This window comes from Xiphophorus couchianus, chromosome 10 (assembly GCF_001444195.1).
Source record: "Xiphophorus couchianus chromosome 10, X_couchianus-1.0, whole genome shotgun sequence".
Lineage (NCBI taxonomy): Eukaryota > Metazoa > Chordata > Actinopteri > Cyprinodontiformes > Poeciliidae > Xiphophorus > Xiphophorus couchianus.
In genome coordinates, this window is record NC_040237.1 from 2,886,351 (window position 1) to 2,897,666 (window position 11,316).

The following is an 11,316-nucleotide window of genomic DNA, read 5'->3' on the forward strand; positions in this document are numbered from 1 at the left end:
AGCAAACTTCAAAGAATAAGCTTCTGTTTCCTTGATAATTTCTCTCTGTGTTTGCGTAATGACACTGTAGACAATTGCAAACTCTCGTTCTTCCAAGGACCTCAATGGTTACTCTTTATGTTTGCATCCACATTTGCTTTTAAAGTTTAAGAGAAGATCATCTGACAATGACAGCTGTGATGGTGAACGAAAAATTGAAAAGTCCCTTTTGTTGATTTTCATCAAGTTTTCATTTATTGTGATTTCAGTAGGACAGAAGGTTCAGGACCTGCGGGCAAAATCTTTTTCACGATGGGACAACCAAAGTGAAAAAGATTAATATTCTGTGTGAGCTTTGTTTGAGCACTGAGTTGGAGAACAACTTCAATGTAAAGCGACCAAGCAAAGCCAAAAGGCCACCTCAGATAGATCAAATCTCCATCATTAAAGTGTTTGACTGCAGGTTTGGAGACCACACAGCTGAGACCACGCTCCAACAGAGCTGGCACCTGAGAAACAAAAGGGGGAAGGGTTAAAGAGAGGGGCTCAGAGGGGGTAAAAAAAGAAAAATGAACTATAAATCAGTTGATCTCTGTGACACGTCTCAGAGAGCCGAAGGTGGCGCTGGTGCTTCCCCACTCGCTGTGCCTTCTGTACTCTCCTGGACGCAAGAAGTACTGGCGCCCCCTGTAGTTGGTGTGTTCGTGCAGCATCCAGTAGCCCTCCATGACGTTGGCAGAGGAGATGTCACGGGTGTGGAAGCGCTCGTTGAGATCTGGGCAGTCTTCCACCAGCTCTAGATTTTGTCCGGCAAAGTCAGAACGCTCAAAGATCTTCATCCTGTAGTTGCCCTTGTACTGCAGAGGAAAGTGTGACAGTTTCAGTGCTGCACGATTAGAGAAAACTTTACTGAGTAAAGGATTGAGTAGCTATTAAAAACTCACAGGAGGCACCATACGGCATGAGCGGATGCAGTCGTTGAACCCGGCCCAACGCTGGTAGTCGGGATACTCTCCCTTGTGCAGCATGTACTGGTAGCCAGAGTAGTTGGGTTTCTCGTAGGCCACCCAACAGCCACTGTCGACCTTTATGGAGTTGCAACGGCTAAAGAAGCTTTGCATCTCAGGGCAGTCGGTGCTGCACTCATAGTTACGGCCCTGGAAGTTCCTGTCTTCATAGAAGATAATCTGCATTCGAAAGAAAGTCGGTCATTAAAGTATCACCACCATTCTCCAAGCTCTCTCTGGTTGTTCATAAAATACCAATAAATTTGGCATCGCAGAGCCGAAGGAGGCCGGGATTGGAACTCCAAGACCAATAAACAGTCGATGAAGCATTTCATAAGAAATATGTGTTGGAAACTGCAAATTCTAAAGGGTTAAACTCATCAGTGCTTATCACTGACATTGTTTTTGTTTTCTATTTTTAGGATCACTAATAATGAAGAATCTACCGCTGGCTGAAACGCAGTGATCTGTTCTGTCCTACCCAATGAGTGTTAACAGTTAAAAGTACAGGAGCATCTCAATAATTAAAGTATCCCCTTACACCTAAAGTATTTCAGCAATTTGAAGGAAAAAAAGTGAAGCCCATACAGACTCAATGTACAAATAATGATATATCTCACGCATGCAATTATTTTCCCTTATTTATAATGAAAACCAAAAGTTCAGTTTCCTCAGTAAATCTAAATATTGCTAAATACAGAAATATATTTCCTACACAGTCAAGGGAAAGACTGCTGAACTAGAAGTTATACATTAGTCATGACACCATCCACAAACAATCAATGCCAAAACCCCCCCAGACTCTTCACAGAGCGTACTAAGTGCATTAATGGAAAGTGGAGTGTAAGGAAAAAGTGTGGCATGTGCAATGCAACAGCGAGAACTGCAGGGTTGGCGTAAGTCTGACTTTATGGTCTGAAGCCCAATTTTAAGATAAAAGTAAATATTTCATCTTGTTTGGATATCAAGTTTCCAAGACTTGGTAGGTAATACGGTATTTTCAAGAGAAAGACCAGAGTCATCAGACCACAAAACATGTGATTAAGGGTGCTATGAAAGCAATCTGGGGTTCTTGAATACTACAAATCACCGCCATGCAACACAACGTCACACTACATCACCCACCATAATGCCACGTGACGCCATGCGACGCCACGCCATACCACTGCAGTAATTCATGCAGATTAAAAGGTTGTATTTCCTGTCATTCATAATCATTCCATGTAAAGAATCTGATATTTCACTGAATTGATTTAATCTTTTCAACAAAATTCTAAGTTTACTTCTACAGTACTTTGTGAAAAAGGGAGAAAGATTTTAGTCATGTCCTTTAGCAGTAGGTGGATAGGTTGTCTTCACTGAATGATTTTTAAACCTGTACTATTCTGATTCAAGTTTGAAAAATTAGGTTGATTATTGACATTTTTTTATGACTGCAAGTCGTAAAGTTTTGAAAAGACTGGCAGGTGAATAAAAATTAGTACATGAAGTGCCTGAAGGAAAGTTGAATAGAAAATCAAAGATCCAATTAAATGGAGAATAAAAGTCTGATTCTGAATTGAAAATAAGAAACTTATATTTAATACAATCCCCAAAAGTAGAAACAGGTATTTTACTACTTGCTTTTGCATTTTAATTTCCATTCTTTTACTTTATGTATTGATAGTTTACATTGCAGCTTTTCCTATTCCAAACTTATTGATCGGTATATATATCCGCAATTTCATTTCACTTGTGATTACTCTAAGCCACAAACTACAAATCAAGTATTTGATTTCAGTAACTCTACCGAACTTAAAAACTCAAGCTTACCTTGCCCATTGTGACTTTGTTCAGTTAAGTTCAGACCAGATCGGGTGCAAAGCTTCTGACCGGTCCTCTTTATAGATCCTGCTGGGATCAGGCCTTTGTGAGCTTGACACAAAGCTTTGTCGTGTCAGCACAGTACGCTCTATACAAGGTGGGACACTATAGGAATGGTAAGCGGCAGCAGCTGCTTTGTCTCTATCAAAGCTCTGCCTGTCTATAGAAAAATACTGTACAACTGCATTTTTTCCCCTGAGGTCCTCAGTAAGAGTTGCAGTATCTGCATGAATGCCGGAAATGCATGATTTTGTGATTGCATAGACTTCTTCAAATAATACCACCAAAAGAAACAACATTGTTTTAGAGTTACATGTTTATTGTTCATTTGATGATTGCATGGGTGGAGTTTTACATGTTAGTCCTCATCCTCCTGAAAGAGCCGATCATGGGGTTGAAGCCACCCCAGTCCCCGCAGGACCTGTACATTCCTGGGCGCATGAAGTACTGCCGTCCTCTATAGTTGGGATGCTCGTAGAAGGTCCAGTAGCCCTCCATGATGTTGCAGGAGTAGATGTCTCGGTGATGGAAGCGCTCGTACACGTTGGGGCAGTCATCCATGAACTCCATCATGTGCCCCATCATCTCGGGCCTGTTGTAAAGCCTCATCTTGTAGGATCCTCTATACTGCAAGTGAAAGACATCAGAGTTTGATTATTATGCTGTTTTAATGTCCGCGCATCCGTGGAAGAACTTTTACAAATCTACCTTTATGGCACGTGTGTCAAACTCAAATCCGGTCTGCCATAGCTTTATACTTTGATTTTTATTGCAAAAAATCACAAAAAGAATCATGAAATCCTGGAGGAACTGAAAAGATCCTAAATAATATTGTTTAATTTTAAGAATTTGTTGATAAATTACTAGTTTGTGAACTGGTCTTATCGATGCATTCTGGCACAAGCAGCCCTTTAAGAGCATCCATGATCTTGATTTGGCCCAAAACAAAAATGAGTTTGACATCCCTGATTTAGGGGTTAGAGCACATCCTATTCTTACAATACCTAACTGGATTTCTAAGCAGAAACCTTTTAAACTATGACCTGTGTTAGTGAGTGACATGTATTTCTAAAGCAGCTTTTTTATGTGCGAGGTGTCAGTGAGCTGGTTGGGGAGCGGGGTGCCACTGATTTGTCCGTCTGATAAACTTACGGGGGGGAACATCTGGCAGGAGCGGATGCAGCTGTTGAAGCCCATCCAGGAGTGGTAATCCGGGTAGTCGCCAGGGCCGAGGATGTACTGGTAGCCCATGTAGTGAGGCTTCTCGTAGGCCACCCAGTGACCGCCGCTGACACGCATGGAGTTGCAGCAGTTGAAGTGCCGGAAGGTGTCCATGCAGTCACTGCTGCACTCCCAGTGGCGGCCCATGTAGTTTCGGCCTTCGTAAAACACAATCTAAAGAGAGGAAGTCAAGCATCTTAACTCAAATTTATACAGTGCTGCCCATTTGAACTGAAATTTTATTGCTTGATGGGTGAAAAGTTGTTTATTCTGTGTATATTTTCATATTCATTCAGTCTGGACTTTAAGTCAGTCTTTTACTACCTGGAAAAACATATTTAAGTTCCTACTTCATACCCAACCTTCCTCAGGTTCCTTTTGTACACTTTTGTGTACAAAAGTACACAAAAACAAACCATTTTATATCGCTGATTGCATGTCAGTGCATTTTGAAGTTGTTGAGTATTTTTTTTTAACAATTTCTGTGAAAAGAAATCAGAAATATTCTCAAACTTCACTCATAATTAAACTTAATTGCACTTTTTTAAAATTCTGAAATAGTTTCCATTGCTGCTAGACTACAACTTTTTACAGCTAAGACTAAAAATCGCAAAAGTACAAAATGGCAAAGGAGAACAATGATTGGAACCCTATAGATGGTAACTTTTCTCCCTTTTTTAGTTTCTGTTACTCCAACACAGAATAAATTTTTCCTTTTCTGCTTTTTTGCCCTGGCTGGTTCCTTGCTGCAGGAGGAGCTCATACCTTTCCCATGGCTGAAGGACTGTGGATGTTTTCGCACCGTAGCCCTGCGCTCACCTACAGGTCCTTTTATACTCTCCTGCTGACCATGAGGCCTTTGTCGCGTCAGGGACTACTACTCTTTACCTTTTCAGATGTCGACCACTGTTTCCTTTGTGTGTGAGCCCAGGGTTAACTTAACCTCCTGTCTGCTAGAGTTTACCTATAGAATTGGCAACCTCCCCGTCGTCAAAAAGAAAAACAAAAAAATGAACAGCACACAAGTGTTATTCTGTGTTTGCATGACCCTTGTTCCACCGTGTGATGCTTCCTTTTGAAATGTCACACAAAGCCCTTTGGTTATGTGGCCCCCCAGAAACAAAGCATTTGAGGTGTACAGGTGATTTTTTGAGGCCCACTCACCAAACTAGGTCTGATTTTTTTGCTTTAAGGTTTTCTTAGATGGAAAACGGTAAACGTTTACAGCTTAAATGACTACAAAGAGACGGTTTACTGAAGTGTTCTGGATGAAAGCCTAAGTGTTGCTTAGCTTCTGTTGAAGGAAAGTGGTGATGATTCTGTGGGCCGAGTGAAGTTCTGTGTTGATGTAATCTGCAGTGATCCACTCTCGCTTTTCTGCTTCCATAGCCTGCAGTTGCACTGTGATGCCAGACGGGACTGGTCTGTTTGCAGATATACAGAACTTTGTGGTGTGTGAGCGCCTCTGTGATATAAAAAAGGAGGGAGTTTGGGGCATCAGTGTGTTTGAGTCTTTGCGCAAAATGATAGATGTTTGGACTTGAGTGTTTGGCTTGTAAGTGTAGCCCAGAGCTGAAGGGGGAAAATGCCAGAAAGAGTTGCTGCCGTGCATTGTGCTCCCATAGCCCAGCTGGTGCCAGAAAGGTCAGTCCCATCTTTTAGCCTTTCATCGTGATAAAGACCCTGCGCACCCCCACCGGCTCCATCTACACTTTACTGGCTTTTCACAGCGTATGAAGACAAACACAACCATTATGTTCCTGGGCAAAACCACAGCTTTCCTGGCTGTATTTCCAAAGCCATGACACTGCTTAAATGTTGAGAAACAGTGTTGATAAGCTTCATGCTCTTTTGATCACTGATCCTCCCCAAACTCCCATATGGCTTCAGCTGGTTTCATGTATGAAGTGTTGCTCTTTTCTTGTGACATAAGTAGTTCATTGATATCCTTTCATCACGCTGTGCGACGTAATTGTAGTAGATGATCAAATGGGATGTTTTGTTTTGTTTTGCGAGTTTCTGGAGCAAAGGTTTACTTTGGAATGAAATGTTCTATCAGAATCTATTAAGAACAAATATTTACATTTTTCATATGTTCATAAATTAAGGATTTTCTTCATCATTTTTTATCAAATGTGAAATACAACTCACAAGAGGGAAACAGTATTACAAAAAAGTTGAGCTTGCTCGATGCTCTGACAGTCAGTCTGATGGATAAGTGAAATAATCTGCTACTCAGGGCATCCAAGCCAGCAGGGGGCTCCAAAGAGCCCTAAAAATTCATAAAAATACATATTTTAATAGCTAAAACACTAAATATACCTCAATATGCATAACTAGAGTAAACTGTCTTGACACAACAGCAGAAACTAACTTCCACAGTTTTCTTTACCGCTGCTTTTGAGGTTCAGCCAATCAGCGCTTAACAATGGGAATCCTGCTCTAGACTTAGACTTAGACTTAGACTTAGACTTAGACTGACTTTATTGTCATTTGCATGCACAGGGTGTATACAGAACGAAATTTCGTTGCACACGGCTCAGGACAGTGTTTTGAGCTTTCAATGTTGTGAGGTTACTCCAGAATAAAATAAAATACAGTATAAAATATGAATATAAATCTAAATATACAGGATTGGCTGCATTACAAATACTAGCCAAAGATATTGTGCCAAAATGCATTTTAGATATGATGGTGAGGACAGTGGTAGGAGTTTATTCTGATATGGAGTTTCATTGACAAAATCCATAAATAACTGGCTAACTCCAAATTTGAGGGTCTGTGAACTCTACTCTGGGCAAAAAAATTAACTAAATCCCCTCTTTTCTTACTGTCGGTGGTCACAATGCCATCTAATGAGTGTTACCACTTCATGAGATTTCTACCGGTGAGAGAGTGAAGTTTCCAGAAGCAGGAGAGTCTGGCATTCATTTTGATGAGTCCGACTGAATCCAAGGATGACGCTGAGAGACTGGCGCAGCTGGAGCCTGGAGCTGTACTCCATCATGAACACCAGATAAGCTTAAATAATAAAAAAGAAAAAGGGGACTGGAAAAATTACTTAAATCTTCCCATTTCCGCTATTATTTAATTTAAGGCAGAGGAAAACCAGACGATAGACAGAAAAACCTTGAGTTAAAACAGTCTTCAAAGTGATGAGACAAGAATTTCTGATCCAATATTGGTTTCTCCTCACAACAAAAAACGTAAATAAGCTTTATTTGTAAAAGAAAGTGCTGTCTTATTCTAATGTATTCTTTCAAATTAACTTAATTTTTTCTTTATTATTATTTGTTATTCCACTAACGGTTTTCTCTGGATACCTTAAAGCTTACTATTGACTTTCCTCTGCCAAAATATTTTATACTAATTGCTAAATTTTTAAAATGAACAATCGAGAATGACTGATGTGATAAGCAGTTAATTCAGGGATTTATTGTTGACCCACCTCCGGCTTTTAAAAGTAAGACAAAATGAAGTTTGTGGTGGCTGGTGGATGTTGTTACTCTAAATCAAATTCTGCTTAGGGCCTTAGTTAACTTTGGGCCACCCTGAGCTCTGGTACTTTCAGTTGAAAATATTTCCTCTTAAAGCTGAACTCTCCTGACCTTTAACATTTTCACAGAGAAAAAAAAATAAATAAAAGTTTGTTCAAGAGGAACCGATTGCCACATTTACCACTGTCATTGTTGTAATTTGCATCATGGAGGAGCGTCAGTTCACCCCGACTCCCACTATGCTCCTGCAGCTTCCAGGGGAAAGGGGAGCCTTGTTTCTCAGGATCTCAAGCGATCGTCTTTAGCTGCGCTACAAGACGTCTCCTCCCCACCCTGAAGGGAAACTGACATCACAGAGGCCCTCGCCTGCTTTCTCAGTTCCCCTCAGGAGGAGAAGAAAGCCACCCGCTGCGGGAGCTTTCCACTCTTCATCTCAGGATGATGGAAGAGAGGGAAAAGGGTAAGGGGGGAAACAGAGCAATGGGCTATTTGTAGCTCCACTGTGTCCGAGGAGCTCAATGTGAATTGGGTGTAATCGCGTGGGAGATGATGCCACGGTTAGCCTGTGGAACTGGTGATTGATGTGCGCCCCACTGAGAGAGGAGAAACTTTGACAAAAAGTAATCAGAGTGGAAACATCCAGCCTGCCAGAGAAAAATCCATTGGGCTGGGTGATGTGTAATTAGAATGTGGAATTCACTCAGTAAAAACCACATTTCAGGTCAGAGGAGACTTCTTTCAATATGAAAGACTTCCCATTCCCTTAATCTAAATCATGCTTTCTCTGTCCCAGCTATATACAATAGGTCTCACCTCTAAAATGTTGTGCAGGGAGATAGGAGAGCAGCCGCGATTGCAGTGCCTGCAACGTGCCCTTTTACAGAACAGTCATTACAAAAAACATTATGGTACCGAGGTGTAAACAAGGGAGTCTGTGTGTGAGTTTTGCTCCTGAGAGCTGGCTAATCTGGTAGCTGAAAATGTGGTATGATGAGAAAGTGCTTTGCCAAAAAAAAAAAAAGCCTCCCACGCCGGGAGGAGAATGAGGACCTCTCTGTTTTGCCGAGAGATCATCCTCTCAATTCTTCCCGTCAGAAAATCTCCAGGCGACCCTCTACTTCTCTTGTCGCTGCCAGCGCGCAGGCTCTATCGGGACTGCCAGACGCGGGAGCCACTATGAGGCCGTGCCAGGCCCGGGATTTACCGTGATGTGTCTGATGTTCTCCATCTTTTCTTTTTTTTTGTGGGGGGGATAATTAAAAGAGGAAATGGTGTTGGAAGAACAGAGTGGAGACGGAGGGATTGGACGGAGCAAATGGATGCAGCTGTCAATTATGTTGAATTGTTGATGTGGTTTTTTTTTTCTCACTTTCTCTTGAGTTTTTTTGTTGAACAGTTTCTCATCTGGGTTTATTTTAAAAGTTTTGTTAGATTTGCACTCAGAACACGCCATGAGAAAATATTTAAACAAAGTACAGACCATGTCATAAAAAAAGTATTTAAAGAAAATACAATCTATAATTATTTTAAGTGTATCTTACTTTTGAGAGACATATTATTGTAAAATACCTTTACCATCACATTTTTCCTTTTCTTTCTCATAATAGGTTACGTTCTGTGGAGATTCTTTAAAACATCCGGGTGGCACAAGAATTGGAGAAAAACAAGCAAACAAAGAAAGCTATGCCCCAAATTAGTTTTATGTTGCTAAACTGCTTGTTCAGTGTTTGAGATTTGCACTGGCATGGGGCTAATAATGTTTCAGTACTAAATTAAAGGGCTATTTCGCTGCTTTTCTCTGAAATCTGAAATATTTTCACTGGTGTCTCTAGTTTAATGGCAACAATCCAAATAAGCTTGCTTGTTAGCTTCTTAACCCTGAAATAGTTATTGGCAATTAAAGATTCATCGTAGCTATGGTTGCCAGGGAAACCATTTACATTACACCTGGTTACAAATTAATTTGATTAGATTAAAAGGGGCTTATCATTAAACTACTTCCCAGCACAACAGTCCTAACAATGGTTGTAAACGGCATAATAGAAAAGCATTTTTTGATGACGAGCTGAAAGAGCAGGAGCTTCTTAAAGAGACAGAGACCCAATTTTAAGGCATCAAATTGCAAAGTCAGATTTCTTTTAAGTTATGTTTGATACATACAGCATTTTTATAACAACTGGAGTTGACATTGTTATTTGATTGTGCTGTAAAATGGCACTATGTGCCTGGAAAATATATAATATCACCCATTCAATAAGTGAATTTTATCATTACTTCAGTCACATTTTATAAATAGATTAGGTGGATTTTATTTAAGGTAAAACAGTAAAGATTAATACATATACATGCTTCAATTTACAACTTTTTAATTGCTTAAATCACGTGTCCTCTTCCTGTCACTCAAAATGAAAAGCCCAAAGGGCCCTTAATACTTTCGTAAGACACTCTGTGTACATACAGCTGAAACAAGAAATTTACATACACTATACAATCTGACTGTGAATCAGACACAAGTAATTTCAAATTTCAAACAATTATGAACATGTTTTGGTTTGAAATGTTTGCGTCAACCCCAGAACAAAAGCAAAAATGTGTCAGTACTTGTTGTAAAAGCATTAGCTGGAAAGCCGTTCTCATAGGAAAAAGCCATTACTCTTAAAGCAACATAAAACACCAGATAAAAGCAAAAGACCTTAATGTCCTGTGAGCTGATGAAACTAAAACACATAAATATTTGTCCATAATGGCTATTATTATGTTGAGCAGAAATAGAGGGACGTACAGGAAAGGTAGAATCATGTTGTGAGGGTGTTTTGCTGCAGGAGGGACTGGTGCACTTCGTGAACTAGATGACACCATGAGTAAAGAGATTAATGTGGAAATGTTTATGCAGCATCTCAAGATGTCAGCCATGAAGACCGTGATCCTAAGATTAAAGCTGAATTAATTACAACAAAATAAAATGGAGGGGCCTAAACAAAATCCTGATTTCTATACCAAAGAACATTTGAGGGGTGTGAGCAAGGTGGTACTGAAAGCATTTCTGTCAGGAGAAATGGGCCAGAATTTCAGCTAAATACTTGAGAATGCTTGACCCATGCTGTGCAGTTAAAAAGGTAATTACACCAAATATTAAGGAAATCTTTGTCAAGTTTTTAGTTTGAAGAAAATGATTTAAATAAATCTAAACAACTCTCATTGTTCTATCATTTGGAATAATTTTGTTATTCTTAACAGACTCTAAACAAGAATTTAATATTTTTCTACAACATATGTCAATATCTGATTATGTTAAATATGTCATATTAGGACATTTTGCACAGTTTGGAGTCATCCAAGTCTTTTTTTTCCCTACTGCTCTGAATCTATTTCAAATTCTCCACCATGCAGCATGACCCAAACTCTGTTAAAAAAGCAGGACAACTTCTTCTTCTCTCAGCAGATGAACACCCAGGAGGGTGGTGGTGGTGGTGGTGGGGAGTGATGGCTTTCAGCTGCTCTCACTCCTCATCTCCACGCTCTGTTTTGACGTGGCGTATCTCCCACACCCCGAAGCTTTAAAGGTTTAAAGAGCAACTTTTTCACCCTGTAATCCAGGTGCCTTTCAAACAAGTCACGCTGTTTACTGACACATGACAAAAAAGTTCAACCCCCTCCTCTCATCTCCGCGCTTACAAGACTGTAACTCACCCCCAGCGCTTGGTAGTCATTCCTCCAGAGCGCCCTCCTGAACAAACAGAGCCGCTGCG

General features: G+C 40.3%; 2 protein-coding genes across 2 annotated transcripts; both read right to left on the reverse strand.

The window, feature by feature from the left end:
* Positions 1-206: 206 nt before the first annotated feature.
* On the reverse strand, positions 207-2,856 carry crygmx (crystallin, gamma MX). Its single transcript, XM_028029200.1, has 3 exons — positions 2,799-2,856; positions 924-1,166; positions 207-836 (listed from the first exon to the last, which is right to left on the reverse strand). The coding sequence occupies exons 1-3, from the start codon at positions 2,805-2,807 to the stop codon at positions 561-563; spliced, it is 528 nt and encodes a 175-aa protein (XP_027885001.1). The 5' UTR covers positions 2,808-2,856; the 3' UTR covers positions 207-560.
* Positions 2,857-3,147: 291 nt separating this feature from the next.
* crygmxl2 (crystallin, gamma MX, like 2) lies at positions 3,148-4,876 on the reverse strand. Its single transcript, XM_028029954.1, has 3 exons — positions 4,836-4,876; positions 4,002-4,244; positions 3,148-3,476 (listed from the first exon to the last, which is right to left on the reverse strand). The coding sequence occupies exons 1-3, from the start codon at positions 4,842-4,844 to the stop codon at positions 3,201-3,203; spliced, it is 528 nt and encodes a 175-aa protein (XP_027885755.1). The 5' UTR covers positions 4,845-4,876; the 3' UTR covers positions 3,148-3,200.
* Between the last annotated feature and the right edge of the window lie 6,440 nt (positions 4,877-11,316).

Coding starts and splice junctions, on each gene's coding strand:
- crygmx (XM_028029200.1), bottom strand. Junction 837..923: donor CATGCCGTATGGTGCCTCCT/GTGAGTTTTTAA, acceptor TTTCCTCTGCAG/TACAAGGGCAACTACAGGAT.
- crygmxl2 (XM_028029954.1), bottom strand. Junction 3,477..4,001: donor CCTGCCAGATGTTCCCCCCC/GTAAGTTTATCA, acceptor TTTCACTTGCAG/TATAGAGGATCCTACAAGAT.